The sequence below is a fragment of the Dipodomys spectabilis genome, unplaced genomic scaffold (assembly GCF_019054845.1).
Source record: "Dipodomys spectabilis isolate Male_0828 unplaced genomic scaffold, ASM1905484v1 ptg000564l, whole genome shotgun sequence".
Classification (NCBI taxonomy): Eukaryota; Metazoa; Chordata; class Mammalia; order Rodentia; family Heteromyidae; genus Dipodomys; species Dipodomys spectabilis.
Window position 1 is genome coordinate 167,842 of NW_024871241.1, and position 18,775 is coordinate 186,616.

The following is an 18,775-nucleotide window of genomic DNA, read 5'->3' on the forward strand; positions in this document are numbered from 1 at the left end:
CAGGCAACTAGGGTCTACACCTGTCTCCCTTGCTTTATTATAAACGGAATCAGAGGTTAGCTTTGCCCTCAGGTTTAATGTGTCATACTTGAAGGGCTGTGCAGAAGTTAATGCCAGCCCTGGGGCAGGGCCTCATCCTCTCCCTTATCTTTTGCTTTAATGCTGGTGATCTACTGCTTGAGCCACACTTTCACTTTTGACATTTTACTGGTTAACTGGAGAGAAGTGTCTCTTGGATTTGCTTGCCTGGACTGTATTCAAACCAGATCCACAAATCTCAGCCTCTTGAGTAGCTAGGATTACAGGCATTAGCCACTAGGGCCCAATTTGAAAACTGTGTTTTTACTTATCCCAAAACATATCTTCCCTGGAGGAGAGGGGAAACAGACTTCCTAAGGAAACAAGGACTCAAGTCAGTTGACAATTTAGTTATTCTGCTACCCCCCCCCCCACTATTGCGGTGTAAATTTTTTCCTTATAAAACAGAATCATCACATTCATATGCACAGATATATGATCTATAGAGTATCATATACCTATATGTACACAGCAAGCTGCCTTATTTGAGGACTTAATTCTCAAAGTTTTGATCATGTATGGTCAAAAAAATAAATGAAAAAGAATCAGAAGCAATTTCTAAAACAAAAAATTTGAAATTCTCATCTGCTTAGTTGTTATAGAGGAACTCCCAGTCAGTCCCGTGCTGTCAGTTGTGTTTAAATAGTTGTAATCTGCTGCATGTCTCTTTGTCTTTAAGTTGTGAAAAATATGTCCCCCAAAAGCAATCATGCCCCCCTCCAAATCAAGGTAGATCATGGCGATCTTCCCAAGCCACAAAGAGAACATACGGTGCTTAAGTGATAAAGGACAAATCTGTTCAAAGGCAGCATGTCTTTAGGGAATATTGGGTGATACTTTGGGAAAATAAATCAAGTATCTTTGAGATCAAGAGCATGAAAAAGATCTAGTTTTGGGGGGGGACAATATTCATGTGAACAATAGCCATGTTCTTTCACATTGCAGTACAGGCAAATTTGAGTAATTCATTTTTTGTAGGGAGTGCTGGTTTGGGGCTTGAACTCAGGGCTTGAGTGTTGCCCCTGAGCTTCTTTTGCTCAAGGATAGTACTCTTCTACTTGAGCGATGGTACCACTGCTGGCTTTTTCTGAGTAGTTTATTGGAGATAAGAGTCTCACAGACTTTTCTGCCTGGGCTGGCTTTGAACTACGATCTTCAGCTCTCAGCCTCCTGAGTAGCTAGGATTATAGGCATGAGCCATGGGCACCCAGCAAATTTGAATAATTCTAGAATATTGCACTCAATGGCTCTTTATGGTTTTCCTTCAGTGGAGGCCTCCATAGAAATACATTCGCATGGATACCAAAGGTCTACTGTAATCCATTTTCTACTTATGCTTATTGTGTCACTAAATGTTCTACCACATGACAGTTTATGATCACGTGACATGTGATCTCATGGGTAGTCTATAATGTACCTAGTCTCATCTGTACCTTTCTTTTTCTTTTTACTATATCAGAGGAAACGGAACAAGGGGGTCATAGATTTTCTTACTGCCCCATGGGCAATGACATGGGGGCCTAGTTGAGAAGACTTTTACCAACACCAAAGGCTGTCCTCTCATCCTGACACTCAAGTGACCCGAGCACTTGTTCACTGAGGTATTATGGCCATGAGAGCTACAAGGCACACAGGTGTGTGAGATAACGCACCCTGGCAAACCTACAGGGATGTCCTCCATCCCATAAAAGCCTCTGGGACTGGGGATAAAGCCCAAGCTCCGTTCATTCCATTGAAATCATGTGGCCCATATGCTTGGTCTGGTAGTACTGATGCCTATTTGTCCTTCTAGGAGGCCATTCCCCCTGAGGCTGCTGGAACATCGACTCACCGCTTCTTTCTACCCCGAACTCTTTTCCACTCAGAATATGATGCAGGAGATTCTTCATGTCAAAGGGGCTGAGGTTCATCAAACTCTCGGAAGCTTCTTCTCCTACAAACAAACATCTTGTAATCATCCCAGCCTTGGGGCTGGTGGTGGGTGAAGGCAGAATTGAGTAGACCTGAATGTGTATGTGAGGGGGGGGGGGGGCGGGGGAGGTGGCAAAGGACACAGTGGCAGGTGTCGTTGCTCATGATTCATTAGACGGTGATACAAGCTGAAAGGCACTGGTGCTTAGGGACTCGGAATATTGCTAAGTCAGTACATAAGGTGTTTCTAGACACCTGGTGTTGGTATACGTCTTGCAATTGGTGTCTGTATTGCAATTAGTAGCACTTCTCCCCGTGAAGGAATGACAAAATGCTGGGCGATAGTTCATAGTAAGAACTTCAGTGAGAAACCTAGGTGTCAGGCTGAGCAAAGTTTCTCAATTGTTCCTTTTCCTCTCCTACTCAGGAAGGTCAGCATGCTGTGATGAACAGCCTGCCAGGAGCCATGTCTAATGAGGGAACCTCAAGAAACCCAAGCGCACTTAGAGGAAGGCAGCCCAGGAGTCCTCGAGCCAGGTTTCCTCTCAGAGCATGGCTGGAGCTTGGCAGGGAGCCAGGTTTCCTCTCAGAGCATGGCTGGAGCTTGGCAGGCACGAGCTGTGGGAGCCATGGCTTCTTACCTGAGCAGTTCAGGCTCCTCGCCAGCTCGGTGGCCATCACTTGAATGATCAGTCCAATCCGGAGCCTGAGCATCTCCACAAAGAGGCTGGGCTGAGCCCGAACATACATGGCCAGGTAAACCACAATCTCCTGAAGGAGAGAGAGAGGGAGAGAGAAAAACCAGGGCTTCAGAGACCTAATTGGGTGGCAAAGGAAGGCTGTGGCCCAGCTTCCCATCTCCTGGGCTGTAGCCTGACCTGTGTGAGGACAGCGATACTGATGTCCTGCCCACTGGCTTCGTAGATGAGTTTGGTGAGTTCCTCTGGGGGCAGAGGCCTAGGAAAGAGTAGTAAGTCACAAACACCACAAGTGTTTCCGAACCAGGGGCTCCTTGTCCTCCATAGGAGATCCCTCTATGTGCTATGCTGGAAGAACCTGTGTGACACAGTCTTCAAAGAGCCCCTCCTTCTGAACAGTGCAGGGCACTGATGTTTTCCTACTGATCCCACTCCCGAAATTCCTGGCCAGAGACTTACGCAGAGATGGTCTTCTCACGGGGCTCAGGTGGCAGGCCCACTGTGAGCTGCTTCTGGTGGGACAGCAGGTCTGCACAGGCCTGCTCATTCAACAGAGATGGGGTGAGGGGTGAGAAAAAGAAGAGAGAGGGCATGCCATTAGACAAAGCCAGCTTGGGAGGAAGATTAGAAGTGTATCTGTACAAATTTTATAAATCCTCTTTTCTGTATTTGAAAAATATTGAGCAATCTAGGAAACCCTGTAGTCTTTTTTTTAAATATATTTTTTTCTGGACACTGGTGTCTCACATCTGTAATCCTAGCTACTCGTGGTTCAAAGCCAGGCCAGGCAGGAAAGTTTGTGAGATTCTTATTGCCAATAAATTACAAAGAGCAGCTGGAAGTGGATCTGTGGCTCAAGTGGTAGAGTACTAACTCTGAGGAAAAAAGCTGAGGATCTGCCCAGGTCCTGAGTTCAAGCCCTAGGACCAGCAAAAAAATTTATTTCTAAAGTAGTTTCACAAAAGAATTGCCATTCAACACAGCAGTTTATGAATACAGTGCATCTTTTTTTTTTTTTTGATCAGTCATTGGGCATGAACTCTGGGCCTGGGCGCTGTCCCTCAGCTCTTCAGCTCAAGGCTAGCACTCTACCACTTGAGCCACAGCACCACTTCTGGCTTTTTCTGTTTATGTGGTGCTGAGGAATCGAACCCAGGGCCTCAGGCATGCAAGGCAAGCACTCTACCACTGAGCCACCTTCCCAGCCCCTACAGTGGATCTTCATCATTGTGACTCCATTTAACATTCTCACACACCCCTTCCCTCATTTTTCTTCATTTCAAGGCTATAGGTTGATTTTTTTGCCATTTAACTAAGCAATTTATACATCTTGATCAATGTCATTGCTTGAACATCTTCACTCCCTTCAACCCACCCCTGTCCTTATTTTTCTCAGTTCTGTGGTATATACAATGCATTCTTACCTGCATTCTATTCATTTCCCCAATTCATTATTCTATCCTTTTCTCCTTGGCCACCCCCCCCCCCCCCCCGCCCTTTGCAGGTACTCATCTCCTGGTACTTAATTTGTTGAGCTCTGTCTTAGTCTTTCTAAAGAATGATACTATTTGCACTCCCCATAAGGTCTATTATACTTCAGCAAAGAGAGAGAAGTCCTGTGCTCTTTCTGTTGCTCAAGGCCTGGGCCATGAGTAGGCATATAAGGTCAATCCACTGAAACAAACACCTTGAACTGCCTGGTATTCAACAGGGTAAGGATGAATCCACAGACGGCAGTGGCAAGAATCAGTCCACCACATTATATCCTTAACCTACCAGTTGCCTCATTATCACCCAAGGCTGGTCTGTGCAAAAAGTGTGAGGCCCTACCTGAAAAAGAACTAAGGTAGAAATGCCCAAGGCATCACTTAAAAGTGATAGAACCTCCTGAGTCCACAAGTTCTGCCACAAGAAATGTGGTTCTGGATTTTGCAAGTCCTCGAGGTTACAAATCTTAATGAACATTGTATTGTGGATATGCCAGAAAATCAGAGAGCTCTGTTTCACAGGTCCCAGATCATTTTCATTTGGTTACGGTGTAGGCTTTTCTGTGACTGAGAGAGAACTAAACTCATTGGCTTGAATTTCCTTCCCTCTGCTCTTATCCCAGGGTAGTAGAGGGTCAGGAGAGGAGGACCTGCCCCAGTTCTGCATGTAGATGCCCACTTCCCTTTATAGTTAAAAGGCTGCCTCTAGCTTCCATAACCCTAAGATTGGAAGGGAAGAAGGCAGAGCTTGAGAAGACAAATAGGCAACCCAGAAGACCCACTTGTTCTGACCTCAGCCAGGACTTCTACTTTCTTCCTGAGCAGGCCCGAGATGTAGCGAATCAAACCCCATTCCTGGTTCAGGCCAGCTTTGCTATAGAGCTCGCTGAGGAGATTGTGAACAGTGACCCCATGCTGTCCAGAGAGATTTGTGTCCCAATTGGGACCCCTGTTAAGACATAGAAGCACAGACATATGATTGGAAGACATCATACTGAGAGAGAAAAGCCAAGCTCAAAACCCAAAATATTCTTTTATTCACTCATAATTGGAAGCTAGACCTCAAAGAAATATTCATGGAGATTTACATACTTATGTATATCCATTTACATAACTATATATAGAGATAAACACAGAATGTGAATCTAACAAAGAACCTCTTCTGTAGGAAGAGATGGGCAAGGAGAAAGGGGAAAAATTAGAGGATAATTGTGAAAGAGGACGAACATGGTGAAATGGATTATTTGCAACTATGAAAAGACAAGAAAACTCGTAGAAGATGTTTTGAGAAAAGGGGAGGAGTGATGGAAGGAGTGAGATTGATTGGAATATACTGTAAACCTATGTGGAAATGGAACAGTGAAATCCTCTGTATCACTCATGTAAGCTACTGAAAAATACTAAGAAAAGAAAAAGAAAAAGAAAGAAAAATGCAAACACAACCCGGAATGTTAAGACCCAGAATGTTAGGTTAAGACATAAGTCACTGATTATTATTCCAAATACCTGGACACACCCTATGTTTCTGAGCTTTTCCCAGCAGTCTCTGTCCTACCAGAGCTGGCCTATGTCCTCTGGAATTGAAGTCTAACATCCAGACATTGTTGCTCTTGCCCAAATCTTCTCATTCTGGGAGGCCAGCATCAGTAGGCAGAGAAAGAAATGGGAGTCTCATTCATGTTTTGGTGAATAAACTCATGGCCCAGGGTTGCCAAATGGCCAAGAGACTATAAAATTCAACATAGTGAATAGTCATAAACTTACTGCCATGGCTTGTATGTCTGTGTCCTCCATCAAATTCCTAAGTGAAACTTCTAACCTCAGGTTAGAAGTAGACAGTGGAGCTGGTGGCTCATGCCTGTATGCCAGCTACTTGGTTAGCAGAAGAAGGGCTGACCTGGGTACAATACATGGCGCCATATATGACACATAAAACAAAAAGAGCTGGGGTGTGTGGTTCAAATGGTAGCAGACTTGAACGGCAAGTACAAGGTCCTCTTAGAAAAGAGGCTTGAGGAAGCGAAGTGCATTCTTTCTACTGTGTCAGGACACAGTGAGAAGGCACCGCAGGCCCTCACCTGACAGTGGATCTGCTGACCCCTTGAGGGATCCAGCCTCCAGAACCGAGAACGAACTTGGATCATTGATACTAGTGGTTTGCGATATGTCATTATCGCTGCCCAATGGGACCAAGACACTTACTTTACAACATAGAGAATGTAGAGGATATCTGCTTGGTCCTGGAGATTTGAGCAATCTTTCAGCTGCTCAACCAGCTTCTCACAGTCCATGTCACCATGGTCATCTCTGGGCCACTGCAAGTCACCTTCAGGAGCCTGGCCACACAAGTCAAAAAGCAAGGAAAGGAGGGGGGGGGTTCAACATAGGGACTTTCAGAGATGATGAAATGGAAACATTAGTTTGGCCTTTTAACTCTGGAAGTGTACTAAGCTCTATGTTTTTCAGAAAATCTTTCTCACATTTTTATTCAGGGGCTTTCAGTATTTTTGGTCAGATGAATTACTGTGTTAGGTAATGTTTGCAAGAGACTATACTGAGCAGGTTAACATACATATACATTTTACTTATGCAAGGTTTAAAACTAGGAAAAACCTTTGTTACTAGAAATTATGAGAACATTTCTTTTGTGCCAGTCCTAGGGCTTGAACTCAGGCATGGGTGCTGTCCCTGAAAGTTTTTGCTCAAGGCTAGCAGTCTATCACTTAAGCCACAGATCTACTTCTGGCTTTTTGGAGATAGAATCTCACAGACTTTCCTGCCCAGGCTGGCTTTGAATCACAATCCTTAGATCCTAGCCTCCTGAGTAGTTAGGACTACAGGTGTGAGCCACTGGCATCAGCGAGAACAATTTTTTTATGCTCTCACTGTGGATGGAACTCAGGGTCTTGTGCATATTAGGCAAGGCTTTGCCACTGGTCCTATGGATTTGAAACATCTTGAGCCCTTAGCAGTTATCTTAGGATCACAGTAAGGGGAGGAATTGACAGGAGGCACAGAAGGTAGCCATTCTCACGTGTATTTCTTGGTCAAAATTCAACGTATTCTGTACTTGAGCTTTATCCATAGTTCTGTCTAAATGTTACACTTCAATAAAATAATTTTAAAAATAAAATAAATTCAAAACTTGTTTTAAACAACCTAAAACAGAAGTTAATTTAAAATATTCTCCAACATGTGGAAAAAAATCAAGGTGACTTGAATAAAATAACAAAATATATGAACCAATGGGGAACACCCTGGGATTTTACACTGCTAAAGATTCTGTTATGCCAGGCGCTGGTGGCTTACGCCTGTAATCCTAGTTACTCAGGAGGCTGAGATCTAAGGATTCCAGTTCAAAGCCAGCCCAGGCAGAAAAAGCCATAAAAGTGTTATCTCCAATAAACCAGCAGAAAACCGGAAGTGGCACTGTGGCTCACATGGCAGAGCACTTGCCTTGAGCTGAAGAGCTGAGGGACAGCGCCCAGGCCCAGAGTTCAAGCCCCATAACTGACCCCCCCAAAAAATTCTGTTACTCATTTTCATTACATTAAATGTATGAGCTATAGTGTCTCAATACCTGTTCTGCATGTTGTCTGCCTTAACTGACTGACTCAGAGCAAGATGATTTACTCCAGTGCTACTAGGGTTCTCATGATTGGGTAGAAAGGACATAGCCTTTTCCTCCAGGGAAAATATACAGAGTTGCATTAAATTCAGTGTACAGAATGATACAATGATGCAAATCAGATAGAGACAACCAAGTGACTGGATTCTCATCAACCCCAGAGTGTCTAAACCAAAAAGTTCTGGGTAGCAAGAAACATGCTCTTTGAGTTCCACTATTGAGAGAGCTCTTAGAACAAACCCAGGATCATGGAGTAGTACACTTTTTAAAGTTATTCCAAATACTTTACCTTTTTCAGCAGTGGCTGAGGACAGTCAACAAGATTCAGAGATTTACGATGGACACTTAGAACCTTGGTTGGCAAAATCATAGGAAGGACTGGAAAGGAAACAATAAAGAGCACTCATCTGAGGAAGAGCAATGAGAACATCTTCTTTTGAGAGGTACATTGTCTACTCCTTATCCAATACAAATGCACTGATGGAATGATTATTTAGATGAACTAATTTCAATGAAAATTGTCAATAGGTACCAGATCAAATAGATACATCAAAAGACAGAACATATACACATTAGCAATATGGAGATAGATTATCTGGCAGAGGAAACAATTGTAAATGGTGAAAATACTAGCCTCTAAGTAGATATGAGGGAAGAAGAACATTCATTTTGTTGTCTTTTAGAATTTTTTTTTTTAAATTTGTAAGTCCATGTTTCATCTTGATAAAAGAAAGTATTTTAACAGGCAAAAAAGAGTTGAATTAAACACACATGATGTTTCCAAACCCTTTGCTTTTGCCATCACAGAAAGTATGTCCCGAGTGGAGTGGATGGCACTGAAAATATGGCCGTCTTCTGTCTTCTTACACAGAGGGGGCAGATAGCACCTCAACGATGTGTTTTGCAGAAGGTGGTTGATATACTGATCAAGTTCATCGAGGTTTTCTGTAATTGGACAAGGAAAAAGCCAATAAAATCAAGCGACAGAAATATTCTAAATGCGTAACAGTGACTTGTGCAGAAGGCAGCTCTGAGTAGGTTTAATGGAAGACAACATTTAGATACAGACATTTGCACTTGCACCCACACCTGAACAGTAAAAGGATACTTGCAGATATAAAATATGTGTGTACAAATTTCTTGTTTGAAAAATATCATCCAAGAGAAGGAAAAGAAAATGTAGGTCAATATAGCAATAACGTATCATCCAAGATAAACTGCATAATCCCTAAGACAAAGTAAAGGCTAGCAGCCAATGCCTGGTCTTTAATTTGTCAAGAGCAAGCCACATTTCAATTTTAATGACTATTAAAAGGAATGAAACCTTGTTCAGATTGAGAAATGTTAGATACATGGGGCTTCCTAACTCTTACTAATCAAACCTAGTTCTTCTGCCATTCCTTTGCAAACATAGGCCAAGTATTTCTTTTACTTTTGCCAGTCCTGGGGCCTAAACTCAGGGCCTGGGCACTGTCCCTGAGCTGCTTTTTGCTCAAGGCTAGCTCCGTACCACTTTGAGCCACAGCACGACTGCTGGCTTTTTCTGTGTATGTGGTACTGAGGAATCAAACCTATGGCCTCATGTATGCTAGGCAAGTACTCTACCACTAAGCTACATTTCCAGCCCTAGGCCAAGTGTTTCTATCACATTTGTCTTGAGTGTCAGTGGACAAATTGGCTGTATCTAATAATAATAATAACAACAATAATAGTGATGACAATACTGTTTTGTGAGAAGTTCTGCTACACGTGAGTAAAATTTGGGAGTTGGAAAAGCTCCAATTTCTAGGGCATCCTTTGCAGTTTAGGTTCTTAAACTGGCATCTCATTCATTTTAATAATGCTGGATTTAGAAGCCTCTTTTGGTTTTTGCTTGCTTTCAGCTTAATTGGCAGTTAGTTGTAGGGCAACTTTATCAGAGTGCTTAGGCTTGAATAAACTCAACAAACCACCTGCAGAAGCAGTCCAAGTAGTACCTTGATTACTGGTGCCTTCCAAATATCCTCCGGGCTCTGAGTCACTATCAGGACTGAAGCTCCCTTCGCTGGTGTCATCAAACAACTTCTCATCGCAGCCTGGATCCAGGAAGGTTAGATACGTGTAGAATGATGTGGTGAGAAATTCTGACAGGTTCCCCAGTTTTACTCTGCCAAGAACATGGTATGTCAGAGTTGCAGGTAGAGGGTGGACAAATTTCTATAAATAACTGTTAGTTTTTTCAACAACCAGGGGGTACTTGTGACAGAACCAATAAATATAGTACTTAGTAGATTGCTCATGTCATAAAGTGAAGCCTGAGACAATACCAAGAATATACTGCAAATGCCCAATTAATTGTACAAGGCGTCCTTTGTACAATGATCAGATATTAAACAGAAGAGTTTATTTGGCAAAATGGTTCATTGTGGCCTCTGTCCTTTTTGCTCGGTCATGATGCCACACCATCTCTCTGACACTACAGGGAAGACAGGAGGGGCAACCATAGACACCACAGCAAACTGCGTGGAACCAGGATCTGCCCTGTGAAGGCATTAGTTTAGCCAGAATGAGAAATTTCCCCCAAAAGACAAATGCTGTGTGATTCTACTCAGCTGAGCTATTTGCCGAAACTCATCAGGACACAAAGGAGAAAGGTGAGGCAGGAGCAGGAGGAGGGAAAATGGGGATTTTTTTTTTTTTTTACAGATAGAGTTTAACTTCAATATGAAAACAATTCAGTCTTACCACAATGTGCATGCAATTAACCCTATGGAAATGTACGCTTACAAATAGTATAGATGGTGATGGTATATACATTTTACAGCAAATAAACAATGGTCATGCTTTTCCTATGGTAGCAGAGCCCCTGGGGTGGCACGTTGTGAAAAGAGGGTGATTTCAGCTTCCAAATACTCTTAGCATTTGACATTCCATGGGAACCCAACAGATGCCCTTCTGTGTCTGCGAGGCTGTCCAGCTGGGGTGCAAAGTACAGTTCTCTTGGGGGCTGCCTGGCAAAGCCCAGACATTCAGGCATAGAAGATAATAAATGCTAGAGAGAAATCCTGTGGCGCTCAGAGGTTACCAAAAAGGGATCCCTGCAGTGCCATCTTCCCTCCATCATTCAAGGTGCTTGAGCATCTCATTCTTGGCCTCTAGACTCAAATGTATCCACTAAAGCTGGGGAACAGTGATCTATGCAGGCCCAAACAGGTGTTCTGTTCTAAAGGACTCCAAGGACTTTGTCAGATTCTGCGAACTATTCTCAAGGTGACAGCACAGTCAGGTATTTGGGTTGTACATTTATTCAGCACCTACTGGCCCCTATGTGCTTGGTATTTTTGCCTATGTCTTTTCACACACACACACACACACACACACACACACACACACACACACACACACACACACACACACACACACACACACACACACACACACACACACACACACACACACACACACACACACACACACACACAGTGCACATACCTTCCAGGAAGGTTGGCATTTCATATAGAATATCACCCTGTTTCCTTGTCTGCCTGAGGCCCCCTGGCACACAGAAAATCTTAACAGACATCACCAGTGTTGCTTTAGATCTGATTCAAGTTCTATACAGGAGATGGAAGGATTGGTTAGGTATGTTTACTTTTTACTCTAAAACTCTCTGCTTCTATGTTCAGCTAGTGATATGAAAAATGGGAGAGGGGCAGCAAAAGCCTTTAAGAAAGGTCAAAGGTCAGGGCTCCTCTTACACACAAATTCATAATCAGATGTGCATATATATATATATATATATATATATTATATATATATAAATTACCTAGCTCCTCCAAAATATCCATCCTCCAGTTTTCTAATTGTAGAAAGAACTGCAGAATGAATGTCCGAGCCATCATTTGCTAGAAAACAGAAGTAAGGAAAATGTTTACTTATCTGGGAATACTTTTTGTTTGTTCCAGCTATGCACTGAAATGGTTTCATCAGTTTAAGTTAATTAAAATTCTTACAGCATACACGATTCCTGAAACCAAAACCAAAACCAAAAACCCCCAAACTGCTAGGAACCCATTCAGTACTCAGTTCTGCCCAAGGCAGCTGTTTTCCACATTTCAAGAAAGACCTAAACCATGGTAGATGTGAGCCAGCACATGGAAGTGAGGGAATTACTGAGCATGGTGTGTGTGACGGGGAAGGTGAGCGTAGGTCTGCCTGTCATCCGCCAGCAGGTGCACAGGTAGGCCAGCTCGATCCTCAGCATCTCCACGATCATCTCATTGTCCAGTGCCAGGTAGAAGTGATGCTGGTCGGTGAACTGAAAGTCAGAACAGGCCAGGTAAAGAAGGGCCATCCTTCCACTCATCTCCACACAACACCTGCTGTCACTCAGGGCAGCTGAATCCTGAGTGTTGTTTGTTGCCAGGAAAGATCGCTCAGTGATGGCCGTCATTTACCCTGGGGCCTCTCTCTTTTTGTCATCAAACAAATCAATCTTGCCTTGCCTAGGATCCATAGCTACCTGAGTTTGGAAGAGAAAAGGACACTGCTAGTGTCCAGCTTGTCCAATAGAGGACGTAAGCACCTTGCATAACACTACTGTTTCTGAGAGCAAATCAGTAACTCCTTAATTACTACTTGGGCTGCAGGGTTTGCAGATGGTTCCCAGGAGAGGGCCCTCAGAGCTGGCAAAACAGAGAGACTATTTATTTACCTGACCGACGCCAGCCTAATGTCAACCAAACTGCTGCTGTTTGATGTCCATGAAAATCAAATTGTCCTCTGGGCCTTAGGACTAGTTAGTGCATGCTCAGCTCAGAAGTGAAATTTGGTGCTAAAGGGAATAACTCACAAGGTTTAGACGCGCAGTATGGGCTAGGAAGGAAGAGTAGCTTGGTGCTAAGCAGTGACCTATGCTACACCACACACTGGAGAAGTGACTCCCACCATCCTAAGGAATGAGAACTATTTGGTATGTACATCTACGGGCTCATTTTGAAAACAGCAACTGTCAAGGTAAGTTCCAGAGTTAGTGTACTTCCTCTTTTAGTAAGGGAACCAGGGTCATACAGAAAGGCTGATAATAACTTCCATGGGGCTGTTTAGGGGCAAGGAGCTGTGAGTCAGGTGACATGTAAACTTGCAGAGCAGTGTGAGTTTCACTAACTGTCACTCATAACTGAAAGTGATGGCACACTGAGTTTGAGTCAGTCAACAATTGTTGAGCATCTACTACAATGAGCACAGCCTTGCACAAGGCACTAGGTATTATTTTTGATGTCCACATCTGAGCTTAGACATGCAGAATGGCACCACATTCAAAGTAGAAAAGCTTATCAGATAGAAAAGAGAACTTAATACAAAGAAGCTGGATGGTTTGCGACTGGCCTGCTCTTCTTACCTGGGGTGTAAAAGTAAAGATCTGGTTCCTAATCACATAGAGTTTAGAAGTTCCAAGAACACCAATGTGCCGATATGGTCGCCCACTCAATTTCATATTCCTATTCCGTCCTATTTGAAATGTAAGATAGAAACTAAGGTTATAGGGGAAAAAGAGGAAAAACTAATCCTTGTAGTTTAGGTTAAGGCTGGGCTTATTTTCATGTTAGACAATCCACTTTCAGGTTTATTCTTTCCTAATTCCCTTCTTTTTCTGCGTGCCAGTCCTGGGGCTTGAATCAGGGCTTGGGTCCTGTCCCTGAGCTTTTGTGCTCAAGGCTAGTGCTCTACCACTCCAGCCTTTTGGTGGATAAGTGGAGACAAGAATCTCATGACCTATCCTGCCCAGGCTGACTTCGAAACATGATCCTCAGATCTCAGCCTCCACAATTAGGATTACAGGCCTAAACTACCAGCGCCTAGCCCCTTAGTAAACAGGACACAGTTGAGTATAGAACCCAAATCCTACCCCTTTCTTTTTATGTATGTGTATGAATCATACCAATCTGATCCACCTGGAACTACTAAAAGGATTTTATTAATGCTGGCATTCTAATTTAGTTAGTATTTAGCCATTAAACTAAATGAAGATTGTAGAAAAGTAACCAGAACCAATTCCCATTTTAATGGGTAAGTAAGCATCTTTGTATATTATAGGAAAAAACAATTTCAATTATTATCAATTACCAATGCCAGTTTCAAGTGTGAATTTTCCAAAAGGGAGCTCCTTAGTTTACAGCCTATCTGCTGGCTGTGTGGTGGCACCAGCTGTGCACTGTGAGGTGAATGAGCTTGTATGTTCATTCTTCATCACACTGAAGCACTGCTATCACCTGCTTGGTGCTTTAGTTTCCAGTCTTTGTTGTTGTTGTGTGTCAGTCCTGGGGCTTGAACTCTGAGCCTAGGCGCTGTCCCTGAGCTCTTCAGCTCAAGGAGAGCATTCTACCACTTGAGCCACAGCGCCACTTCCATGCTTGGTGCTTTAGCCACTTCTTGAGACGTTTCTTACATCTCAGTGCCCACAGACCCCAAACCTAACACAGGGATGTCCCCTTACCAAACATGCCCTGATACTTCCCCAACCTACCAAGCTTCGCATATATGTGACTAAGAATCCGGCCTGGCTGCACTCGAATTGGATGAATATCTGCAAAGCTCTGGACACTGACTCCATGTTTCTTCAACAGCTCCTTAATGTGATCATTTTCTGCCAAAACAGTGACTGGGAACAAGAACATACAGTCAGCGCCGGACTGTGTCTGCTATCTCGCGCACTGACATGTAGAATTTCCCATCCTTCTTCCGCTGTCCAGTAACAGGCACATGGGCACGCTACCCATACCCTGTTGCCCTTCCTGGTTCTCTCTGTCCTTTGTTACCCCTTAACACCCATGATGTGCTTTTGTTAAGTGCCTTCAATGGACAAAGCACCCATAGACACTTCTCGAAATTGTTTTCAGCAGGTCCCATGCCCAAACTTACCCACAGTAAGTAATGTCTTGCCTACCACTGGCTGTGCATTTACTCTAAACCTGTCATATGTCCTTTTCTTCAGGGGACAGAAGCCTGTGCTCCTGCTCCAAAATGTCAGGGAAAAGAAGAGCAATGTGGTGGAGTCTGCTCGGAGTGGCTGCTCTGAATGAGGGGGAGAGGGAAGGGAACCTCATTCTTTCCAGAGAAAGGAAAGTGGGCCTGCTTGTGGGGATGCCAGCAGCCTGGCACATTCTAATCACAACAGAAGACCTCCCCCCGCCAGTGGGAAGCAACCTCTAAACTGGCCTGGGCCACATCTCAAGCGGGTGAGGCTGGACACTAGGCTCTCTGGCTGAGTACCTGGGCCACAGGGAAATGAACAGGAGGGAGACTTTGCTTGGTATCACATCAGGAATTGTCTGGGCTGCACTTGCTATGCTAGTACGCTGGTCTTGGTGTGAAGGGCAGCAGCCTAACAAAAAGAAGTCTGAGTATGGGCCTATGGAAGGAGAACAGACTCTCAGAGAGGCTGGTGTTCTTTTTAGCTGCAGAAGAACCTTCTACAAATGGAAAGGGCTCAGTAACTATTAAAGTGGACCCTAAGTCCCACCACTGTATCCATGGGTTGGTGGGGGGCGGGGCTGGACATGCAATTCATATAAATGCCACTGTGAGCTGAATGTTTCTGTAACCCTAGCCACTCAGGAGGCTGAGATCTGAGGATCACAGTTCAAAGCCAGCCCAGGCAGGAAATTCCCTAAGACTCTTATCTCCAATTCACCACCAGAAAACTGGAAGTGGCGCCATGGCTCAAGCAGTAGAGCACTCGCCTTGAGCTGAAGAGCTCAGGGACAGTGCCCAGGTCCAGAGTTTGAGCCTCACAACCGACAAAAAGAAAAAAAAAAGCATTTAGAAAGTCTATTAACTTCCCTGATTTTTCACAAGTCCCTGAGAAAAGCCTCTCATACCAGCTATAACTGAAATGGACTGGAACCTAATCCCACAGAATCTCAGTAAATGAGACCATGAACCATGCAGGACCGGCCTGGGGCTTCTTATAACACTTGTCTGAAGTTTCCAATGACACACGGAAATCCACGTGCATCGAAACCACACATCAGTCACTGTGCTGGAGCCACTTTTTCAGAGAAGGAGTTTTGATTGAGACCTGACAATTCCTGATAGGACACAGCCATATGTGGCCGAGTTTCAGACACTAGCCAGCCCCTGCTCCATGGCACACATACCGGTAATTTCCGCTCTTTTTTACTCCGCCACATTAAAAAAAGTTGGTTGTGACCCATCAACAAGTCCTGGCATATAGTTGAAAAAATAGTATTCTGCATGTAAGAGAATCACTAGCAGATATGCTCTAGTAGGGAGATGCCTGGATCAGCCTATCTGGATATCAGAAATGGGTTTGTATCACCAGCTGTCAGCTGTGCATCTTAGAATGAAATTAACCTCTAAGCCTCGCATGTAACATAGAGGCGATGACCATAATTGTCACAAATTTTACCTCATCCGAATTTTGTGACATGCAGATGTGTCCTGGGTCAGGCCTGCACATGGTAGCAATTGGGTGGCAACTTGAAGCTTGTTTCAGTGCATTACTGGCATGCTTATCCAAATGAGCCAATGGCCAAAGACAATCTAGGAATGCTTTCTATTGGTTTTCAGCAGATGGGGACCTATCTATCAAGCAATGTAGAAACTAATTTGGGCCTTGAACTTAAGTATACAGCATCATATAGAGACCATCAGTTATTTTCACAGTGGACTATGACATTCAGTGGTGTTTGATGAGGCACCAAAATATATGAGGGAGCTCCCAGAAGGACCTCATGAGTGCACACGACAGCCCGCTCACACATTTGTCTTAAAAAAGAAGCGGTATATTATTATAATAACAAAATATTAGGTTTACAGGCTAGAGATGAAGAGTAAACACAGTCACAAACCTTGTACAACAACATCAGGTTTGACAGCAGTGGAAAATCTTCTATTTAAGGGATCAATTTCACCAGTGGCAAGGAATCCCTAAGAGAGGAATATTAAAAGTATGAAATATTGATCAACTAAGAATTCACCTCATGCCATGGAAAGTGACATATTTAGGGGCTCAAAAACACTCAGGATTTTTAAAAAAAATTTCTTAAGTCAATCACTTTTTGTGAAACGGAGTAGGCTACTCCGTTTGCCACAGGTGCGTGTTTTGGTATGTGGCCGCAAGGCCAGTCAAACATATTCCTAGAATGGTAACTAATCATTTTTGAGCTGTTACTAGTGCCAGGAGGAGGGTCTGCATATACACTGTCACATTTCAACCTTCTAATCGATAAGTTCTACCTTCATCACCTTTTTTTGTGTGTGTGTGTGAAAATACCGTACAGAGGGGTTACAATTACATGGGCAAGATAATGAGTACATTTCTTATCAAGCATTGTTGCCTCCTCCTTTGTTTCCCCTTTCCATCCCTTCCCATAACTCCCCCACTACCCAATCCTACCTCCCAACACCCCCCCAAAGTTGTAAAGTTCATTTTTCGACATAATGATTTGTACATCTCATTGTTGCAATGGGTCTTCATCACTATTTCACAGGTGGGGAAATCAAGGTATACATGCTTAAGGGAATGGCCCAAGGATGACTTCTTTGCAACCTAAAGCTGTCTTTAGTGCTAAGTGGTTTTTGAAAATGCTTCTCATCACATTTTCTAGAAATGATCAGAGTACCCACAGAGTGCTTACAGGTGTCCTGTGAGGAAAACCTGCTACAAAAGGCCATTACCATGGAGAGGAAGAAGCAAGAGAATGGAAGTAGTTATTTCTTATCTCATAGATACAGAAATCAGAGCTGGAAGGTATCATACAGATGACCAAGTCCAAGCTTTTCACAGCACAGGTAAGGAAACAAGCTCAGGGAGATTATCAGAGCTGCCCAAAGTCACATGGATAGTTGGGGACAGGGTTGGCTTTGCAAAGGAGATACATGCATTTCCCCAGACATACCTAGGGGAACCACTGTTCCAATTCGGCGACTATAGAACCCAAGGGATGTTCCTGCTGTGCTATCATTCATTTGGTGTCTTACTAAATGAATGTTAAATGACACAGTGGGAGTCCAGTGGCATTCTGATTTACTGTCCCTTCTGTCATTTTAGAGCTAATAGGACATACAGCTGACCTGAACTGGCTTATGGTAAATATGGATGTGCAAGGCCAGGAGTCAAGCCTTGGAGTCGACACAGCCTAGGGCTTTTTTTCTTTTCTTTTGTCATGGGGCCTGAACTCTGGGCCTGGGCACTGTCCCTCAGTTCTTCAGTTCAAGGCTAGTGTTCTACACTACTTGAGCCATAGCACCAGTTCTGGCTTTTTCTGCTTATGTGGTACTGAGGAATCGAACCCAGGGGCCTCATGCATGCAAAGCAAGTGCTCTACCACTGAGCCACCTTCCAGCCCACTAGGGTTCTTAAAGGCATGAAGATACAAAAGACATTCAAGCACTTGCTGCAGACAGCCCCTGTGCTCTTCCACATTTCCTGTACCCCCAATTGTATGGTTTCTAGCCTGGGAAGTCAGTAAACTCATACCTCGGCTAATAGTGAGCTGAGGATGTACAAGGACTGTCCCCAAAGATGGGGGAGCTTCCCCAGTGGGATTCGGTCCACTGTGTGTGGATTCTTGTATTCTTCATCCACCTGGTAGAGAGAAAAAAAGCCAAAGGTCAGAACATCAGAAGACACAGAGTGGCGCTTCCCATTGGGAAATATGTTGATTTACAAAATGATTCTCACATTGCAGACCAATTCCATACAATGTAGAATGTGGGCCAGGAAGGCAAAAAGACTCTCTCTAGGGGCCACCTGGCTATAAACAAGAGGAGGACTTTGACTACTGGCCTGGTCTCAGGCCAGTGTGCTTCTGAAAAGCAAAATCAGTGCCAAGAGGTGCTGGAATCCTGGGCTTGCTCATGCATGTTTCTGAGTCTCAGGCTGGTTCACAGCTCATGCTTTTGTTTGTCTCTGTTAGAGTGTAAAACAGCAGCCTATAGCTGCTACATTGTACAGCTACACATCAAAC

At 43.8% G+C, this 18,775-nt stretch overlaps 1 protein-coding gene across 2 annotated transcripts in view; it reads right to left on the reverse strand.

Annotated features, from left to right (window-relative positions):
* Window positions 1-18,775, reverse strand: part of Phka2 (phosphorylase kinase regulatory subunit alpha 2) — a 54,683-nt gene that overhangs the window by 10,349 nt on the left and 25,559 nt on the right. For both annotated transcript variants that reach the window (XM_042670499.1, XM_042670500.1), the window contains exons 12-26: window positions 18,286-18,393; window positions 16,655-16,733; window positions 14,308-14,442; window positions 13,183-13,292; window positions 11,955-12,099; window positions 11,608-11,686; window positions 9,779-9,948; window positions 8,574-8,747; window positions 8,092-8,180; window positions 6,377-6,510; window positions 4,967-5,123; window positions 3,147-3,226; window positions 2,868-2,946; window positions 2,631-2,760; window positions 1,910-2,011 (exon numbers count right to left, since the gene is read on the reverse strand). In XM_042670499.1, coding sequence (XP_042526433.1) covers window positions 1,910-2,011; window positions 2,631-2,760; window positions 2,868-2,946; window positions 3,147-3,226; window positions 4,967-5,123; window positions 6,377-6,510; window positions 8,092-8,180; window positions 8,574-8,747; window positions 9,779-9,948; window positions 11,608-11,686; window positions 11,955-12,099; window positions 13,183-13,292; window positions 14,308-14,442; window positions 16,655-16,733; window positions 18,286-18,393 — 1,771 coding nt within the window. The remainder of the gene's footprint in view (window positions 1-1,909; window positions 2,012-2,630; window positions 2,761-2,867; window positions 2,947-3,146; window positions 3,227-4,966; window positions 5,124-6,376; window positions 6,511-8,091; window positions 8,181-8,573; window positions 8,748-9,778; window positions 9,949-11,607; window positions 11,687-11,954; window positions 12,100-13,182; window positions 13,293-14,307; window positions 14,443-16,654; window positions 16,734-18,285; window positions 18,394-18,775) is intronic.